The 21,253-nt window shown below is 45.2% G+C and overlaps 1 protein-coding gene and 1 long non-coding RNA gene across 6 annotated transcripts in view; both read right to left on the bottom strand.

Moving 5' to 3' along the window:
* Positions 1-19,496, bottom strand: part of PPP2R2D (protein phosphatase 2 regulatory subunit Bdelta) — a 45,737-nt gene extending 26,241 nt beyond the window's left edge. Inside the window, exons 1-2 of one of the 5 annotated variants that reach the window (XM_027112976.1) lie at positions 19,081-19,496; positions 18,902-18,994 (exon numbers count right to left, since the gene is read on the bottom strand). In XM_027112976.1, coding sequence (XP_026968777.1) covers positions 18,902-18,994; positions 19,081-19,087 — 100 coding nt within the window. In that variant the 5' untranslated portion in view covers positions 19,088-19,496. The remainder of the gene's footprint in view (positions 1-18,901; positions 18,995-19,080) is intronic. The other 4 variants (XM_027112978.1, XM_027112980.1, XM_027112979.1 and 1 more) reach the window with 4 other exon arrangements.
* LOC113623551 (uncharacterized) lies at positions 3,083-17,319 on the bottom strand. Its single transcript, XR_003433986.1, has 4 exons — positions 16,891-17,319; positions 15,889-16,011; positions 8,186-8,379; positions 3,083-3,273 (listed from the first exon to the last, which is right to left on the bottom strand). It is a non-coding gene; the product is annotated as an uncharacterized LOC113623551 (long non-coding RNA).
* Positions 19,497-21,253: the final 1,757 nt, after the last annotated feature.

The following is a 21,253-nucleotide window of genomic DNA, read 5'->3' as shown; positions in this document are numbered from 1 at the left end:
GTTTCCTGGGCGAGTCGAAACTCCTAGGAGACCGCGAAGGTCTAACACCTCAGCCACCCACACCTCACTTTCTGTTAATAATTCTGTGTTATTTCTCTGAAAAACAGAAATGCCCAGAAGAGATCGTCTACACACACCCACGAACAAATACAGCACCTGCGGGGACTGACCCCCCCCTTCCCTGTGGCAGCGGAAGGAGCCGCTGCTTCTAGCTGGGACCAACCAAAGCAGGAGGCCCTATGCTACTTGGCCTCCTCGAGGACTATGCTCCTCTGTCAATCATCCCTCTTCTCCCCTCTAATAGACTGCTCCCATTTTCAAACAGGGGCGCTGCAATCTCTCATCTTAAGGAAAAAAGTGGCCCCACCCCTCTTCTGGCCTCTGCCGCACCTTGGTCCTCCGAAAGCAGAGCCGGCTGGCTCACTGCACTCACTGCCTTCCACTCTCTCCTGAGCCCCCTCTAAGGACTGTCTGCTCCCACCACTTGGCAAGTGCACCTGTTTCAACCCACCCAGCTCCTCTGCCAGCATCACCAAACCAGTCAACTTTCCCCATGCATGAACGTGTAAGACGTGAACTGAGGGTGTGGCCATTTATCTCATGCTCCCTGGCACCTGTCAGAGTGGCATGCAGCCACATATTATATGACTTCATTTAAATGAAATGTGCAGAACAGGCAAATCCATAGAAACAGAAAGTAGGTTAGTGGTTGCCAGGAGGTGGGGGAGGAAAGATTGAGAAGGGACTGCTCGTGAGTTTCTTTTGGGAGTGATGAAAATGTTCTAAAATTAGCTAGTGGTGATGGCTGCACAACTCTGCGAACACACTAAAAACACTGAACTGTACACTTTAAAAGGATGAGTTTCATGCTATGTGAATTATATCTCAGTAAAGCTGTTATTTGAAAGTACACCATAAAATGATTGGATCAAGTCATTAAAAGGGTCTTCACGACTTGTAACCTTTCTCGGTTATATTCTAAAAGTAGACTACATTATTTCAATGTTTTCTAAACAAAACCCTGCTATGAATTTTTCAACAAAACACTATTTTTAATCCCCCTTCCATTTAAACCTAAAGATCCCTTGCTTTTGTTCTTTGTTTTGGGTTACTTCTTGCAAAGCATGTGCATAAGGAGACAAAGGCAGCAGAAGGATATGGTGAATCTTTTATTGTTGTTTATCAGGAAAATTCGTGTTTACATCATTCCCTAACTAGATGTCTTACCTAATGAAGTTCAGCAGACTTCAAAACTTAGGAAACCACATTTAACCTGTTATTAAAATTAAAGCCCACTGGAAAATTAATCACTCTTTTCAAGGAAAATCCAATTCATACAGAATATTCCATTCTATTCCCCCCACCACATGTTAAAAATTAGAAAGTTTTAACCCAAAAGGCTATCTGACTGTCCATTTTAACCTTTCTCCCACACTTGAATTACAGCCAGGAGATTTTATGCTTAATTTCATACTAGTAATTCTTTCGGTGAATTAGAACTGTGTGGTCCACGGCAGAAGCCTGACCCAAAGCACGCCAAAGCCCTCTCTCACTATGAAGGACAGGGCACTGTCTCTGTAACACAATCATCAACGTACTTGCTAGGCTCTTCTGAAAATTAAAAAGCAGCATCTTGCCCTAAAATGATTCCAGCCCACCTCTGCACACTGCATCTGGAGCAATTTTTATTTTTAAACACAAATGCGATCGCCATTTTCCCACTAAGACACATCACGTGAATCCCCACTGCCCTTAGGAGAAAGATCAGAATCCTCATTCTCTTCTCCCCTTTCCTTTCTATGGTCTGATCACCCAGGCCTCTTTCAGTTTCCTGAACTGATCATAATTCTTCCTGTTTCAAGCCCTCTTCCACGTTCTGCTTTGCCTGGACCACGCCTCCCATCCCTCAACCCAGTCCATGCCCATCCATCCTTCACTTTAGAGCTCAAAGGGCCACTGCCCAGGGAACCCCTTTGACTCCTTCTGGAGCCCTCATCACAATGGCAATTAACTAGTTAACTGCTTCCATCCTAGGACCGTGTCTGTTGAAGAGCAGTGCTTTGCTCAGGGTACCTTCCACACCATGGATGGATGCACAAGAAGCAAGAATGAGGAGGTCAAAGTTCATTTATTGCCTCGGGTCACTAACTATTCTCAGCAAAGTTTCTTCTTTCAGCCCCTCTCCCCTGCTGCATACCTAGACATGTAACAACACACAGCCCCTCACTGGATTTCAGACTCAGTCAAACTAGCAAGAAGACAGTGACTAGTATTTTTGTCATCTACAGTAAAAAGGTCATTACCTTGAGGAACTGGTACCAAAAGAAGAATAACCTGTGTCTAAATTTGAACCTAGTCCATCACATTAGAAAAACAAGGCTGCTAATGTTTCTCCTTAAATGCCAACTTTTGTTAGCATCTGTTAGTAACACACACAGCCTTGAGATTCTTCCTTATAACTAAGTACAAAGTTAAGTATATTTAAACACACATGAAAGAACTCACAGATATCTAAGTTAGAGAAACCCTAAAATAGGCAAGATTATCAAGTAAGTGAGAACTTTACCAGGTGAATGATAAAACAAGTCAGAGTTTACCAAACTTTAAGCAATTATCCACCCCAACTTTGTGATTTTTTACTATAGAAAAAACTTATAACAAGCTATTTTTGACCAGTAATTTCACTCCATGCATATAAATAATCCAATTTCCAAATACCTTTTCAGGAATACATTTATTGTTTAAGGGTAAAAATTTTAAAAGTACATTCAATGACCAAAAACAAAATAAAAATGAGCTTAGAAACGTATTATTTCTATTTCAAAAAATCCATATCTAATTCTGCCATAAAATGGAATGAAATTCTGATACATTCAAGAGAATGAGAAGACAAGCTACAGACTGGGAGAAAACATTTGCAAAAGACACATCTGATAAAGAACTGGTATCCAAATATACAAAAGAACTCTTAAAACTCAACAATAAGAAAACAACCCAATTACAAAATGGGCAAAAGACTTTAACAGACACCTCACCAAATAAGATATACACATGGCAAACAAGCATATGAAAAGATGCTCCACAGCATATGTCATCAGGAAAATGTAAAGCAACACACAATACCGCTACACACCTATTAGAATGGTCAAAATCCAAAACCACTGACAACACCAAGTGCTAGAGAGGGTGCGGAGCGGCAGGAACTCCCTTACATCGCTGGTGGGAACGCAGAGCAGAGCAGTGCAGCCACTTCAGGAGACAGCTTGACGGCTTCTAACAAAAATAAACGTCCTCTTACCATATGGTCCACCCAGCAACTTTGTTCCTTGGTATTTACCCAAAGGAGTGGAAAATGTACATCCACACAGAAACCTGCACACAAATGTTTGTAGCAGCTTTATTTGTAACTGCCAAAACCTGAACAACCAAGATGTCCTTCCGTAGGTGAACAGGTTAATAAACTGTGGTCCATCCAGACAATTGAATATTATTCAGCGTACAAAGAAACGAGCCACCAAGCCATGAAAGACAGGGAAGAACTTTAAATGCTTATTACAAAGTGAAAGAAGCCAATCTGAAAAGGCTGCCTACGGTATGATTCAAACTCTACGACATTCTGGGAAAGGCAGAACTATGGAGACAGTAAAAAAAACAATCAGTGGTTGCTGGCGTGGGGTGGGGGGCCGGCGGAGGAAGGGAGGGGTGAACAGGCTGAGCAAAGAGGAGTTTGAGGGCAGGGAAGCGACTCTATGAGACTATACTGATGGAGACGTGTCACCACACATTTGTGCAAACCCACAGAATGCACACCGTCAAGAGTGAACCCTGAGGTCAACTACGGACTATGGGTGATGATGATGTGCCAATCTTGGCTCTTTGACTGCAACATGTGTAACATGCTGTTACGGCAGGGGGTGCTGACCGTGGGGGAGGTTGAAGGGGGAGGGTGGTAATATGGGCAATTGTTGTACCTTCCTCTTAATTTTGCTGTGAACCTAAAATAGCTCCAGAACAATAAAATCTTTAAAAAATTCTGATACATTCTACAACTTGGGTAGATCTTCAAAACATTATTTGTAGTGAAATAAACCAGATACAGATGGACAAATATTGTATAATTCCAGTTTTATATGCAGTTCCTGGAATAGGAAAATACACAGAGACAGAAACCAGAATAGAGATTACCAGGGGCTGCAGGGAGAAGAGAAGAGGGAGTTGTTATGTAACAGGTATGGAGTTTTCGTTGGAGATGATGAAGAAGTTTTGGGTAGAGGTAGTGGTGGTCACACAATATTGTGAATGTAATTAATGCCACTGAGTTGTACACATGGGAATAATTAAAATGATCAATATTAAGCTACGTATAGTTTATCGCAATTAAAAAAATTCACAAACCTTAAAAAAAAAAAAAGCCAAATCCACGTTACCCTGAGTGTTATTTTTTTCTCTGTAGGTCAAATGAAACAAGGAGATGCAACCTCAGGAGCCAAGTCTGAAAGGTGAGGGCACCTGTTCTCCCTAAACCCAGCCTGCCCTCTGCCGGCCACCACCAGGCCTGCACAGCCAGCAACCCCAAACTTAAATTTTTTTTTTGGCCGTGCCACACACAGCTTGTGGGATTTTAGTTTCCCAACCAGGGATTGAACCTGGGCCCTTCCCTGGGCCCTCAGCAGTGAGAGTGCAGAGTCCTAACCACTAGACCACTAGGGAATTCCCCCAAAGGTAAACTTCCAATGGATTTCAATGGATTTCTAAAGCAACAATTCATACAATTATATTATGTATGAATTTTACCCTGAACAGTACTTTAAAAGGCACACAGAAAGTCCTAAGTGGATAATTCCAATCAATTTCTCCTTTTCCTGCTGAATTCTACTGTGCTTTAATGGACATTAAGTAAACTGAGAATGGTTAAAATAAAGACTTTTTGCATTCTCTCATTTTCAGATTGATATCACTACTACATACCTGAACATAACCAGGGCTTGATGGCAGAAAAAAATTAATGATCACTGTGGCTAATACTACTTCAAGAACTATCTCTGATATTTCAGATGACTTCAACAACTGACAGATACGTGCTTTTTGTTATCATAACCAAAGTCAAAATCTAACAAATGTTGACCTCTAACATTTAATTAGATCCTTAAGGTCTAACAAAAGCAAGACAACTGGAGAAAAAGCAGCAGCAGTACATCTATTTCGATAAAAATTCAGAAGCAGGGAATTTATAGGCCAACTTTATGGTAGAAGTTGCCACTGGTGAAGGAAGGAGAGAAAAGTACAGGAAATGGAACTGGGGAGTTAAAAAAAGAGAGACAGAACTTCAACTGTAACTTTTACATCTTAAATCTGAAACAAATATGACCAAATGTTGAGAACATGGGTGTTTACAATTAGCATATAATATTATATATATTTTAATAAATAAATATACCTTACATTTATATGTAACTGTATAATAATTAGATATTATTGATATTATGTTAATAATATGTATATTACTACTTATTTTAAAGGAAAACTATAAAGTTTATCAAAATGTGAGGTGGCAGGGACTTCCCTGGTGGCACAGTGGTTAAGACTCTGCGCTCCCAATGCAGGGGGCCAGGGTTCAATCCCTGGTCAGGGAACTATATCCCACATGCACGCTGCAACTAAAAGTTCACATGCCACAACTAAGGAGCCTGCCTGCCGCAACTAAGGAGCTGGCAAGCTGCAACTAAGGAGCCCATGAGCCGCAACTAAGACCCAGAGGACCAAAAAAAGAAAAAAGAAAAAAAAAAGCTACAGAGAAGAAAACAGATATTGTTAAGGAAAAAAAAAAAAAGTGAGGTGGCAAATGGTTGTCTCAAGATTTAAAATATTTCTCCTAGGGACTTCCCTAGCAGTCCAGTGGTTAAGACTCTGCGCTTCCACCACAGGGGGCACGGGTTCTATCCCCAGTAGGGGAACTAAGATCCCACATGCTGCACAGTGCGGCCAAAACGTAAATAATAAAATAAAAAAAATATTTGTCCTATATGTAAGGTATATCCAAAAAAAAAAAAAAAGAAATTATGACATTTCTTTAAAACATGTAGATACACAGGACACTGCAAATGGCCGAAACCAAGCCACAAGCAGCCCCCATGAGATGGATAGTTAGGTCCATTTGCAAACGCACTGATGTACCAGGCACTGAAGGCCCCCCTTTCAACAATCATCATCAGCTGGGCTGTCACTTTGCTTTGCTTTACATCTAGTTACAAATACTAGAGCTTCAGTAATATATATTCTTATGGATATCTATTTTGTCATCACAGATACCTGGAGCAGAACAATTAAAACTCACAAAAATGGGGTTGAGACAAACTACATAAAACAGATAAGCAAAAGGATTTACTGTACAGCACAGGGAACTAGAGTCAGTGTCTTGTATCTTATAGTATAGTAATAATCTATAATAGAAAATAATCTGGAAAAAATATACATATAACTGACTCACTTTGCTGTACACCTGAAGTAACACAATATTGTAAATCAACTATACTCCAAAAAACCCCTAAGAAACAAAAAACCTTACAAAAAATGTTTAGGGTGTTTTCAAGTGGCAGCCTAAACAGCAGGTGTTCATAAGTAGCAGGAAGGGAACCCTTCCTCCACTGTTATAAAGCTAGTCTTTCCCTTTTCTTAACTGGTCTTTTTCTTTTTATCATCACAAAAACAATGCTGCATTGGTGTGGAACATTAAATAATACAGAAGCATGTAGAATAAAAGCCAAAGTCCCTCTGATGCAAATCTGACCCCTCACTACCCCCGGGTCCCCAAAGATGTTAGCCATCCTGCATCTTCCAGACATTTACAACCCCAGTCAGATTTACACGCGATCACTGTTCTGTGAATTGCTTTTTTTCACCTAATACGTCACAAACCTCTCTCCGGCAGGCACAGACCCCTTTAAACCACAATATGGGTGCACCACAATGCATTTAATCACTTCACTACTTCTGGGCATTTTTTCCCTGATATTTTATTGCTGCAATGCACAACTCTGTAAATACACCTCATGAAATGCTGGCACAGGACTTCCCCTAGTGGCACAGTGGTTAAGAATCCGCCTGCCAATGCAGGGGACATGGGTTCAAGCCCTGGCCCGGGAAGATCCCACATGCCACCGAGCAACTAAGCCCATGTGCCATGACTACTGAGCCTGCGCTCTAGAGCCCACGAGCCATAACTACTGAGCCTGCGTGCCACAACTACTGAAGCTGGCGCGCCTACAGTCCGTGCTCTGCAACGAAGAGCAGCCCCTGTTTGCCACAACTAGAGAAAGCCTGTGCACAGCAACGAAGACCCAATGCAGCCAAAAAAATAAATTTAAAAAAAAAAAAAAAAAGCTGGCATATTCCTGTAAGTGGAATGAATCATAGGCTCCCAACCCTTGCTTAAGGTTTTATAGATACATGTGAAATTGCCCTCCAGAAAAATGAGTGTAGAGATACTTCTTCCAGAAATGTAAAGCAAAAATAAAACCTCACCACTGCTTTAATTAAAACATCTTTGTGGGCTTCCCTGGTGGTGCAGTGGTTAAGAATCCACCTGCCAATGCAGGGGACACAGGTTCGAGCCCTGGCCCGGGAAGATCCCACATGCCGTGAGCAACTAAGTGTGCGCCACAACTACTGAGCCCACGAGCCACAACTACTGAAGCCCACGTGCCTGGAGCTCGTGCTCCGCAACAGGAGAAGCCACCGCAATGAGAAGCCCCCGCACTGCAATGAAGAGCAGCCCCCGTGCAGCAACAAAGACCCAACGCAGCCAAAAATAAAATAAATTAAAAAAGAAGTCTTTGCCCATTAATGCCCTTTCTTTGATGATTTATATGAACTCTCTTACCCCTTTTTAAAAATGAATGACACGTTTACAGATATGGTTAAAAATGAGGACTCATCGTTTGTTCCTTTTTTACACCCAAATTTTCCACATCATTATCAGGGAACTTAGTACCTTTGGGGCAGGTATCCTGACTCACTAAGAATTCACAATTTACTAAAATACTTCCTATGTGCCAGCACTGTGCTACGTCTAGCACAAGATATAGAATTCATACACCGCGTTTTAGTTGTGACTTTCTTATCTCTGGAGATCTAGATAAACGGGCTAAAGTCTGCTCCCCAGTCTGTGTAAGTCTAACAGCCTTACCAAGCTCTCTGTGAACTTTCCAAGCTCTTCTGTGTTCACGGTCACTCTCTGAGCTCCGGCTCTCAATATTTAGTCCAGCCTATGAATCACTCCTGTTGTCCCGCACCGCTCCTCTTCCACACCACTACTGACCCAACAAAGATCTCAGCCTTTTCTTAGTTCCCGACAGCGGCAACAGCAACAAAAAAACCCGCCTACAGAAGACACACATACAGGGGACATAACTGAAAAATTAAAACTCAAGGTTAATAAAAAATATTCAGAGATTAGTACTTATAATGTATTAAAAAGCTTTTAAAATTCATTTCTAAAAGCCTCAGTAGAAAAATGGACAAGAGATACAATCTGACAATTCACGGAAGAAATAGAAATAGTTGACAAAAAAAATCTCAATTGCCTAACTGTAAGGAAATGCAAACTACAACATTAAAATTGACATTAAAATAGCTAAAATTAAAAAGTTTGATATTCCCAGCATGAGTGGAGAAGGAAAAGTTTGGGGAAGGTGTAAGTCAGCACCGTCTTTTGGAGGACAATTTGGCAGCCAAAAAAGGTAAATGTTGGAGGCCTTTGAGTGTGTCTGTTTCTAGGACTCTAGCCACAGCAACTCCTGCCCCAGGCAGATGGATGGACAAGTCTCTTTACTGCAGCATCTTTAGTAATAGCAAAACTTGGAACCCACCAACAGAGGACTTGTTAAATAAATGAGTAGTCTGTACAACTATATACTCTGTAGCCATCAAAAAGGATCAAATCGAGCTATGCAAGAAGGCAGCATCGTTAAAAATACCGACGTATGGGCTCTGGATCCAGAACACCTGGGCTGAAATCCTGACCTCAGCACCCACTAGCTCTGTGTCCTTGGGCAAGTGACTACATCTTCTGAGAGTCAATGTGCTCATTTGTAAACACAAGCAACAGTAGCACTGACATCTCCAGGGGCTACGTTCAGGGTCAAACAGGCTCAAGTGTGTGCACAGCTCAGCAGAAAGCCCGGGTCACTGTACGATCTCAAATTACACACTGCTGATGCAAACAAGCAAGCAAACAACATTTATAATAGGATTCACACTTTGTAAGGGATTTAAAAAGTGCTGCTTACACGCAAACTAAATTTTAAAACAAAAGTACATCGATAGATGAATAGGAAATGGTCTAAAAAACATACACACATTGTTAAGGGTCATTACCTCTGGGGAGGAATGAAGAAGAACTTTTGCTTTTATCTTTTTACATCTGCATCACTTGAGTTACTTTAAATAATGAATGCTCTGCTTTTGATTCTGAGACAAAAACAGCAAAATCCCGTAAAGATGAGAGGGGACAGTTAATCTTAAAATCTGCCCTGTTCTGTTATTCCTATTGCTAGTAGCTAGCTTTAAAGCAGTAGTTCTCAAAGTGTGGTCTGTGGACCCCTGCAGGTACCCAAGAACCTCTTCAAGGACCACAAGGTCAAAACTATTTTCACAATAATACGCGTTGCCATTTTCACTGTGTTGTCATCTGCATGAAAGAGCAAAAGCAATGTGGCTGAAACTGCTGGTGTCCAGCACACATCACTCAGCAGCATGGAACCGCACCAGCAGTCCTGCTGTTCACACCACGCAAGGGCAGGAAGAAAAGAAAGGAAAAAAGCCAGTTTTACTGAGGAATATCCTTGATGAACCATCAAACGAATTAATTTTACTCAATACCAACCCATTAGTATGAGTCTTTTCTCTTTTTTTAAGTTTATTTATTTTTGGCTGCGTTGGGTCTTCTTTGCGGTGTGTGGGCTTCTCACTGCTGTGGCTTCTCTTGTTGCAGAGCAAGGGCTCTAGGCACGCAGGCTTTAGTAGTTGTGGCTTGTGGGCTCTAGAGCGCAGGCTCAGTAGCTATGGCGCACTGGCTTAACTGCTCTGCGGTATGTGGGATCTTCCCAGACCAGGGCTCGAACCCGTGTCCCCTGCACTGGCAGGCGGATTCTTAACCACTGCGCCACCAGGGAAGCCCCCAGGATGAGTCTTTTCAATATGCTTTGTGGTAAGGTGGGCGCTAGGCACACAGCAGGTTTGCTGTACCCCCGAGTGCAGTGACTGTCTCAAGGAAAAGCATGTGCACGGTTGTCAGTGCTGCAGGTTGAACCAGCCATTTTCATGGAATGCCACTTTTATCTGAAAGAACAACTGACCAACTATGGTTGTTTAGGTTTTGACATCTGGCAGAAATTTTCTTAAAAATAAACAACGTGAGCCACTCACTACACAGAAAACAACTGACGGTATTTGCTGCCAATGATAAAATCCAAGCTTTCAAGAGAAATCAGAATTTTGGAAAACTTGTTTCTGCTATTAATTTGACAGCTTCCCACCTTAAGACTCTTCTAATGAGATCAGTGGTGATTTTCTTGACCTTGTACAGTGAAATGTATCAACATTTAGAAGCTCTGAACAACTCAGTGCACCAACATGTGTTTCAAAATGACCAAGATGTGATGCTACCAAATTAACCACACGAGCAAGGGGTACAGTCAAGGTACAAGACAGAACTTTGGACGTCAGTGCTAACGGGGGTAAACAAGTCATTGATATGGTCTCAGGTTCCAAAGTGTAACGAGAAGAAACCACCGTGTGTGCAGTTCTGTTGTAGTATTAAAGTGGAATACCTATAATTACATGAAAAGGCTATTAAATCACCCCTCCCTGTTCTAACTACATGTAAGTATGAGGCCAAATTTTCTTCATATATTTCAATAAAACAATTGTAACAGATTGAATGTAGAAGCAGATCTGGGAATCCACCTGTCTACTATTAAGCCCTACACTTAAAACACTTGCAAAGTATAAAACAATGGCACTCAATCTTTTTTGGTTTTGGTAAACTTGTTTTTCATTAAAAATGTTATGATAACACGTAATAGATCTATTATTAAAGTGAAATAATAAATAGTTTCAGTTGTCCTAATTTCCAATACAGTAAATATTGATAGACATAACCCTCATGAACAAAAAGCTCTCTGGTCCTCAAAAATTATTAAGAGTATAAAACCAAGAGGTTTTGGAACCAAAAGGCTTTGAGAACCACCGGCTTAGCACAGGGCAGGCAAACTACCATGTGAAATCCAAATCTGGCCCTTGCTGATCTGTAACTAGTGGTACTGGCCACCGTCACACCCTCATGTTCCTGGGGTCTCTGGCTGCTTTTCTGCTGCAAAGGCACAGCTGAGTTGAGTAGGTGAGACAGGACTGGCCTGCAAAGTCTGAAATATTTACTACTGGGCCCTTTAAAGAGAATCCGAAACCCTCTGATTTAGTGTAAGCTCACATTGCCAGCCTTTGTTGTTGCAGTGGCTGAGCAGCTGCATTCCTGTCTCCACTCTGTACCCCGTCACCACCCATTTTCCAAAGGCCAGAGTGACCTTCCGTAAAGTTGACGTCACTCCTCTAGTGAGAACCTTAGACGTTTATGATCACATTTACTTCGAAACACAATTCAAGGTGCTCAGCACCGTATTCAAGGCTTTTACTCATCACTCTGGTCCCTGCCAGCCCCTCGTCTCGGGCCTTCCCCTTCTTTGCCAGACAAACACACCAAGTACTCTGGTTTCCCAGAATGCGCCACGCTCTCTGCAATCTCTACTCCAAGCCCCCTCAATCTGGAACATTCTTCTCCCTTTCCTTCCTCCCTCTTCCTACACCCTGATTTCCTTCCCTTCACTCCCCACCCAAGTCTTGTGTACTGGGCACTGTATCACATTCCCTCCACATACCCTGCTCTCACGATGGTGCCAGGACCCAACTGCTTGCCAGTCGCTGTCTAAACACATGGTTGCGTGAGGCAGAAACTGGGTTTCTCCACTGCAACATTCAGCACGAGCAGACCTTCAGGACGCTGTTGCCAACTTTTTAGATGAACTAAGCTGAAAGCTAGCCCCCATAACACCCTTCATTTTCTTAAGGTGGCTCCCTGGAGCAACACAGAGTAAGTTACTCTCCTAGGCAAGAGGGTCTCTTAAGACATCAACATTTATCATTAAAGAGAACACAAACAACAACTGTTGTCAAGGATGTGGAGAAAAGGGAACCCTCCTCCACTCTTGGTGGGAATGTAAACTGGTGCAGCCACTGTGGAAAACAGTGTGGCAGTTTCTCAAAAAACTAAAAATGGAGTTATCATATGATCCAGCAATTCCACTCCTGGGTATATATTTGATAAAAAACAAAAACACTAATTTGAAAAGATACATGACCCCAATGTCCATGGCAGCACCATTTACAATAGCCAAGATATGGAAACAACCTAAGTGTCCATCGACAGATGAATGGATAGAGAAGATGTGGCACATCTACACAATGGAATACTACTCAGCCATAAAGGAGAATGAAATAATGCCATTTGCAACAACATGGAGGGACCTGCAGGGCATTATGCTAAGTGAAGTCAAAGACAAACCCTGTATGATATCACTTATATGTTCAATCTAAAAAACACAACAAACTAACTAGTGAATATGACAAAAAAGAAGCAGACTAACAGATATAGAGAACAAACTTGTGGTTATGGGGTGGGGGGTATATAGGGGTGGGGAAATGGGAGGTACAAACTATTGGGTATAAGATAGGCTCAAGGATGTACTGTACAACATGGGGAATAGAGCCAATATTTTGTAATAACTGTAAATGGAAAGTAACCTTTAAAAACTGTATGAAAAATTAAAAAAAAAAGATACCAACATTTTAACAGTTATCAGTTACTGTGAGCCACTTTGTCAAAGCTTTTCCTGCATTACCTGGAATCTTTCTAAGAACCTGTAATGGTCACAGGAAATAGCACCCTGTTTTACAGCTGAGGAACAGAAGGTAAGTAACTGTCACATTAACACGAAGCTAGTAAGAGGGATGAAGTGGAATTTGTACCAAAATCTTTCAATATCTTGATTAACATCAAGTTGAAGAGCAAGCCTAACCCATATGATAAAACTAGAGAACAAGCAGGATACAGCCAATGCTAAACACCATGACATGCTAAGTGACAGGAAAGGATGTTAAGAGTGGCTGAGCAGTGTTTCATAAAGAAAGTGGAATCTGAGATGGATTTAGATGGATGACTAGGTGTGAAAGGAGGAGAGGAAACTAAAAGAATATAGAAATCCCCCACCTTTTTTTTTTTTGGCCGCCCCGCATGGCTTGTGGGATTTTAGTTCCCCGACCAGGGATCGAACCCGGGCCCCGGGCAGTGAAAGCCCGGCATCCTAACCACTGGACTACCACAGAGAATTCCTGAGAAATCCCCCATTTTTTGAAAGCTCACTGTACGTCATTTCGCTTTTACCAAAGACCTACAGTTTGCTAACTGAAAGAAATCTGAAGAGTTCACTTTTGGGAAAAAAAAAAAGGGGCAAAATAAGCCTTCAGCATTTGTTTCGCAGGAAATGATTATACAGGTAGTGCACCCTGAGCAGTGAGAGGGGCCCCACCAAGCTCCTTCTCCAGGAGCTACACTGAGCATCTCAGCATCAAGCTGTCAGAGCTTTGAACTGTGTCTGAGCGTCTGGGCTTTACCTTGACTCCTTCTGTGCCTGTGTCATAAGGTAATTGATACCTATGGCTAAGGTAATCATTGCTTCTCCCTTTACACCATTTCGGCTTAGGTTTTGCAGGAATGCTCTGCTTCCAGATAGGATAGCCGGGGAAAGCTGTATTCTACGCTGGGAGAGAAATATGAGCCAAGGTCAAGGCGTGGGAAGATCACTGAATAATGATGGAAAAACCAAGAGGTCAGGCCCTATGGAAGGGATCTGGGGTGAGTGGAGAGATTGCGGGAGGTCGGGAAAAACTAAGAGACTGCTACTTTCACATTTAAATATAGCTCCAACTAAACCCAAACACCTTAAAATACGTGAAAATTAGTGAACAGCTGTACCTCACACTTCAACAACACCTTACAGGTTCAAAAGCACAGCACTTTTATCTCAACAAAAATCTTATGATGTGATTTCTAGATAAGCAAGTTGAGGTTTAGAAAGGGCCTTCAAGCTTGATAAACAGCAGACATGAACTGAACCCAGAACTTCTCATCAAAACAACAGATTTTTAAAATCAAGGAATAAAAAAATCAAGGAGTATGATTTGATACTACCATAAACCTGCACCTGATTATCTAACTAAGATCAGTCCCGCTTCTTGAATGCACAGCCTGATTTCAGAGACACCACAATGTAGCTGTGCTCAGTAGGTACACTGAATGCATTAATCTTAAAAAAACCATACACATCTGATTTCTTTAAGGCAGACTCTCCACAGGAAAAAACTATCACAGTACTCTAGAAATAATGACTATGACTGAGAAGTTTTTTTTTTTTTTTTTTTTTTTTTTTTGCGGTACGCGGGCCTCTCACTATTGTGGCCTCTCCCGTTGCGGAGCACAGGCTCCGGACGCGCAGGCTCAGCGGCCATGGCTCACGGGCCCAGCCGCTCCGCAGCATGTGGGATCTTCCTGGACCGGGGCACGAACCCATGTCCCCTGCATCGGCAGGCGGACTCTCAACCACTGCGCCACCAGGGAAGCCCGATTGAAAAGTTTTGCATTCACAAATATGGTATTTCATTGATTCTAAGAAGCACATTTTCTTTCATTTTCACATCTTTGAAATCACATGTATCTTATATTCAATGAAACACAATAACTTCCTGCTACTGACGCCCAAGTGCTCTTAATTTTTGTTACCCTTTGCCAATTTAAATGTTTCTTTCTTTCATAACATCTATGTAAACCCTTTCAGAAAGGCTGGCCATACCAGATTACCCAGAAACCTACCTTATTTACACAACTTCCCAGACTCAAGCTTGAATTAAGCAGATGAACCTTTAGTTTTGTTAAGCATTATGTCTTTAGAAAAAGATTAATGTCTAATTCCAAGCAATAGATTAGATCGTGGATGAAGAAACCGGTTAAAATAAAATCATCAAATAGAAAGTCTAGACACTTAAACCTACACACTCTGAGATGAAAAGAACCAGCTGCTCTCAAGCTATGCAAAAAACTATGTCAATCCAGGCAGTAGTTCATGACAAGCCCTTCCCTCCTCTAACCCGTTCCCCCTGTTCCTCCAGAAAATCAGAAGAGCGATGAATGTACAAAAGCAGCAGACCCGGAACTTCCCTGCAAGAGGGCAGCTGAGGTCCTGTGAGAGTAGCTCGGCAGGCAAGGCTACCGTATCACTCACTTGACATTCAGGTGTTCCCCCTGCTTACTGTCTCTGTAGTATCTATTCTTAAAATACTTTGAGGATGCCCGTTCTGAAAGCCTTGTTACTAATCTTACACCATTTTGATAGGCACTCACTTTAAAGACAGCTCATTTTCATTTGCTTTCAGAGGTCGTTTCCTCTAATTCTTGGTAGTGAGGCCTCTCCTGAGCTTTGGAAGGACAGAGCAATCCCACGGCTGGGGAGCCCCACCCCGCAGTGGGCCTTCAACAGTACTGGCCACAAACGGTCACTGATGCAGCACAGCATGCATGGGCCCTGGGCCAGCTGGCCCAGCTTCCAACGCTGGCTTGGCCACTCTGCGGACCAAGTCATCTGTCCTCTGGGCCTTGGCTTCCACATCTAAAACTGGGAAGAACAAGAGTTCCTCCTTTGCAGGGTTGTGTGAAGACTGAATTAATGGGCACAAGTAACTTGAAGCAACCTCGGGAACATAATAAGACTTAACCATCTTTACCTCCAGGCTGGGTCTTCTACAAGGCTGTGGGGCGAGGCAGGGGCACCTAGCCCTCAAGCTTTAAGTAGAGCTCACACTGCTGAAGACAGACCAGCGAAGGACTGTAATATCGTGTGACAACACCTGCAAAAGATGTTCATGCAGTGAGTGTTGCCCAAGAAAAGGGAGTAGGGGCTGGGTGATGGTGACTAAACATCACGCGTGAAAAATCTGTATAAATATTTAACAACTTCCAAAGAGTAGTCATTGTTTAGAGCATAAATATTGGGAGGTACAGGCTAACAACTACTTTCTCACTTCCTTCTGGAAGCCTCCCCCTGGTTTTACTATTTTGACTCTTTGTTCATCTAGGCATAAAAGCTCACCTATTCCACCTTCAGGGGCGATGCCTACCACCCTGGCCAGCTTGTCATAGGGGAAGGAGAGGGGGCAAGTCACCAGGGACTGTCACTCACACATCTTGTCACTAGCAGAACAATTACTAGTTTCCTCTTGAGCCCACCTCTATCCCTATTTGCAGGAAGATGGGAAATCCCCGGTAGCACGATGGGCTGACCTGACCCACAAGCAAAACCCTGTTGTTTCTAAAAATAATAATAATAAAAAATACATATATATACACACTCTAATAAAGAAATAATTTATAAAAAAAAGCCATCATCAAATTTTACACATTACAATACTTTCTTCAGGTGTCCCCCCAAACTCTATTAGCTTTAAAAACAAAAAGGAAATCAAAAGCCTCTCTCCACTATACGCACTCCCCAACCTTCCAAAGTCAGGGGAGACCACACTTGCCCCTGTACCCCTCATGTCCATACTCAGGCAAGGAGGGGCCCACCTCAGTCACTTTCTGATCACTCACAGCAGCGGAAAGCAGAAAGACGGTACAAAATTTAGGGTTACCAGAGAACTCTGCAAAGCGGAGCTTGGAACAGAACAAAACCTTAAAGAGCGAAACACCTCACCACCCACAAATCTGCACAAATAAATTTACTATACCTCTAGTTCTACAGTCCAAGTATCGACGTCCAGTGACCTCCCTTAAATTACATCTCCCGTTAATTATCTCTTATCAACACTTCTTCACCAAGGTTGAATCTGGGCACAAGCTTCACCACCAGCTTCTTTATTCTCGTTGCTCAACAGTCTCATTGCTAGCTGTTAACAATTACTTTTTTTCTTCTTTCTCATGGACTTTTATGGAAATAGTACAATTCAAACAGGTAGTATCACGACTACTTGACAAAATAATGAAAGTTATAAATGTGTTAACCCTGATAGAGAATTAAGTATGAAGTAAGACAGAGAGCTGTGAATACACACGATCAAAAAAACATGTGGGGCTTCCCTGGTGGCGCAGTGGTTGAGAGTCCGCCTGCAGATGCAGGGGATGCGGGTTCGTGCCCCCAGTCCCGGGAGGATCCCACATGCCGCAGAGCGGCTGGGCCCGTGAGCCATGGCCGCTGAGTCTGCACGTCCGGAGCTTGTGCTCCGCAACGGTAGAGGCCACAGCAGTGAGAGGCCCGTGTACCGCAAAACAAACAAACAAACAAAATGTGGTAATTACCACAAAGAGATCTTACAAAATAGATAACTCAAAATACCAAACTTTTAGATGTAGTCAAAATTGTACTTAAAGTAGGGATGTAAAATTGCAAAAAGTTCCAGTTTAATTCAGAGAACAAAATATTTCCATCAAGACTTTTTAAAAGTAAAGAATACCATTTTCGAAGTGTAACATCACACTTAAAATACACCATTTTAGTTAGACTTACATTTTAATTCATTCGGCTTATCAACTAAACCTTCTTATAAAAAGGGAAAGAAACCAGAAGTTAAGACAGGCATTAAGCCCTCCCACCTTCCTACCCGTGAGTAAATGGGTTTTGCTTTATCCCTGATAGGAATTTTGAGTAAGCTGACCGGTCACCCACTTGGCACTGTAAAGTGAAAAAAAAAACGTACCTTATGTGAATGTAAAGAAAAATCTCAATCTCAAATCGGATACATCTTCACAAATTTCTGAGGCACCGTTTTACCTGCTTACTGATCTGGGCAGTTTGTCTCCAGATGTCAGAGGATCTCCAGATGTCACTCTGCCAGGGGGAGGTGCAGAGCAAAGGAGGACGGAGCCAAGGGTCACGGGAGCGGACACGGTGGAGGAAAGGCGCAGGACACCTGACCAGAGGCTGCTAGTTACTTGGGGCAAAGAAGGTGTAGCTCACGCAAACACAAAAACTTTTTAAGAGAGGTTTAAAGGCTCACCATGTTGAGTAAGACGGCTGAACAACAGCAAGAGTCACTGCCTGACTTTACACTCCCGAGCCGCTGCACCGCGCGCACGGGCACGAGTCTAGGCGTTCTTCCTTCAGGACGACACGCGGCGCCGTGGGAAGCGCCCCCGCCCCCCGCAACGCCGCTCCCCTGCGACCATCGTTACGGAAAAGACCAACCAACCTCAACACCGCAAAGTTCAAAGGTGCAATCTGCAGCAGGAACTTTAAAACACGCCGCCGGAGAAGGAGAAAGAGCTGATAAGAAAACTGAAAAACTTCGGAACCTTAGAAAGCAATCTAAAGCACCAAGGGGTCCGACCCTGTTTTTAAAGAAGAAACTGAGGCCGGACAAGATGCCCCCAGCGCACAGGTGACTGGACAGAGGCCCCGACCTGACCCAGGCCGGAGCGATTCCCCACCCGACTCCTGCCAGTCTGCAGTTACCCCAAGCTTCTGTTTCTCGAGTCCCCGGCTTCTGCAGTTATTTCCGGAGCTCCAGCAAACGCAGGAGGCAGCCACTTGCAGCGCAAAGAACCCAAAATCCACTCGGGAGACCCGACATCTACGCGCTCCGCGACCTTGGGCCCCTGACATAACCCCCGGGGCCGCCTCCCCTAGGGACCGGGCCGGCGTTCGCCTCCCCGGCGGACCGGACCTCCGAGCGCGCGCCCGCCCCGCGCCCCGGCCAGGAGCGGCCCAGCCGGGCTCCGGGGCGCCCAGGTGCACAGCCTTACCTTCCGCCACGTCCTCGTCCACGGCCCCCTTGACCTGCGAGAAACACCACTGCAAGTCGTTGCCGCCCGCAGGGCAGCCGCCGCCTCCGGCTCCTGCGGATACACCGGGCGCGTCAGGCTCGCGCCCCTAGCCCCTCGCCCCTCGCCCGCTCCCGGCCCCGCCCCGCGCGGGCCCTCACCTGCCATGGCCGGTCGGCCGGCGCGCAGCCGGGCGCGGCCGGGCGCCGAGGCGGCGGCGGACGTACGAGGCGGCCGCCGCGCTGCTGCCGCCCAAGCACCTCAGCCCGGCCGCCGCCGCCGCCGCCGCCGCCGCCGTATTTTTTTTTCCCTTTTCAAAATGGCGCCCAATGCCCGTCGTCCCGCTCGATGACGTCATCCCCCGCCGCCTCCGACGGCCGGGGGCGGGGGCGGGGCCTCCGGGAGTCTCCGAGCGGGGCGGGGCGGGGCGGGGCGGGGCGGGGCGGGACGCACGGCCGCGGGGGGCGGGGGATGGGTCCTCCCGGTGCGCCGACACGTCTGCGCGACCTGCGCCGCGCCCCGACCCCTGGGAACGGGGCTTCAGGGCCGCCGGGGACGCCCCGGCCGGCGGGCGGCTGTGAGCCCGGAGCTTGGCGCTCCCCTGAAGATCAGCCGCGGGTCTGCTGCCGGCCGTCCGTCCCTCTGCGGAGTTTTGGAGGCCGCGAGGCCGAACCGGGCCCGTTCCTAGAGTCTTCGGCCAATGAGAGCGCGATCCTTCGGCGGAACAGCCAATGGAGAGCGCGCTCAGTGGCCGGTGGGCGGAGCTTCCGGGCCGGGCCACACCTGGAGCGCCCCGCACCTGAGAGCGTCATGCCGGCCCACCGACCCAGGCCCGCACTGCAAATCACTCTCCTCGGACACAGCTGGAGTCCCGGTAATCAGTGTACACCTTTGACGGCAGCCCTGCACAGAGCTCACGTTGTCTACTAGGATTCCTAGAGCCCCCATCAGTGTACAATCTTAGGGAAACGGTGTTGCGGTACAGCGTGCCCATCGTTCGTTCCTTCATTCCTGGGTGTGTTTCCTGTGGCCTACGGAGGGATTATTCATTTGTGGGATTTATGTGTCCGAAATCATAACTTCTTTCAGTGATATTGTGAAGTTGGTAGTTACCATGTGGCATCTCTAGAAGATGATCATTCCAAATCAGGAGCATTTGTCCACTTAACAAATATTATTTTTTGATCAGCTCGTGCTATGTGCCACACTGTTCACGGCCCAGGAGATGCGGGGGTAAACAGAGCAAATGCCTACCCTCAGGGAGCTTACATCTCAGTTTAGGGATCCAGAAAATAGCAGGAGTGGGCTCCCCTGGTGGCGCAGTGGTTAAGAATCCTCCTGCCAATGCAGGCAACACAGGTTTGAGCCCTGGCCCGGGAAGATCCCACATGCCACGGAGCAACTAAGCCCTTGTGCCACAACTACTGAGCCTGCACTCTAGAATCTGAGAGCCACAACTACTGAGCCCGCATGCCACAACTACTGAAGCCTGTGCGCCTAGAGCCCGTGCTCCGCAACAAGAGAAGCCACGACAATGAGAAGCCCACACACCACAACGAAGAGTAGCCCCCGCTCACCGCAACTAAAGTAAGCCCGCGCAGCAACAAAGACCCAACACAGCCAAAAATAAATAAATAAAATAAATAAATAAATTTATATATAAAATAAAAGAAAACAGCAGGAGTAAAGCAAAGTAGGTAGTAAGTCAGATGAAGTTGGATAGAAAAATAAAGCAAGGAAGGAGGGCAAGGGAGTGCATCTAGGGAGGGTTGCAGTTTTAAACAGGGTGACTGGAGAAGACCTCGAGGAGGTGAGGCAGCCACGCGGACATCGGGAGGAGGCTGCGCCGGGAAGCAGGATGGAGTCCAGGCAAGATAGGAAGCTATGGGGCCATGAGCAGGGAAGGCTGACTTGGTCTTGAACGGGGCCACTGTGGCCGCTCTGCTGAGGATGCACTGTAGGGAGCCAAGATCGTCCAGGCAGAGGGATGACGGTCAAGTGGTCATGGATGTGGTGGTCCTGGGGAGAGGGCTTGAGAACCCGTCAGGCTTCAGAGATAGGCATTTTGAAGGCGGAGCGCCCCGGGGGCTGACTGTGAAGTGAATGCGGTGTGAGAGAGAAGGGACTTGGGGATGACTGCATCCGTGGTCTGAGCACCCGGTCCAAGGGAGTTTCCTGACGCTGAGATGGGAACAGCTGCAGGAAGAATGGCTGGGCCGGTGCAGGGGTGCAGGCCGATTGAGAGATTGGTTGTGAACTTGCGCAGCGGTTGCAAAGGTAGCTGCACATCCAGACGTGGAGCTCTTGGGGAAGTCGCGACCTGGAGCTGTAGGT

Source organism: Aethalodelphis obliquidens, unplaced genomic scaffold, assembly GCF_003676395.1.
Source record: "Aethalodelphis obliquidens isolate GAN/ISIS:26980383/991018 unplaced genomic scaffold, ASM367639v1 scaffold11, whole genome shotgun sequence".
In the NCBI taxonomy this organism is placed as follows: domain Eukaryota; kingdom Metazoa; phylum Chordata; class Mammalia; order Artiodactyla; family Delphinidae; genus Aethalodelphis; species Aethalodelphis obliquidens.
This window is presented reverse-complemented; position numbering and strand designations above follow the sequence as displayed.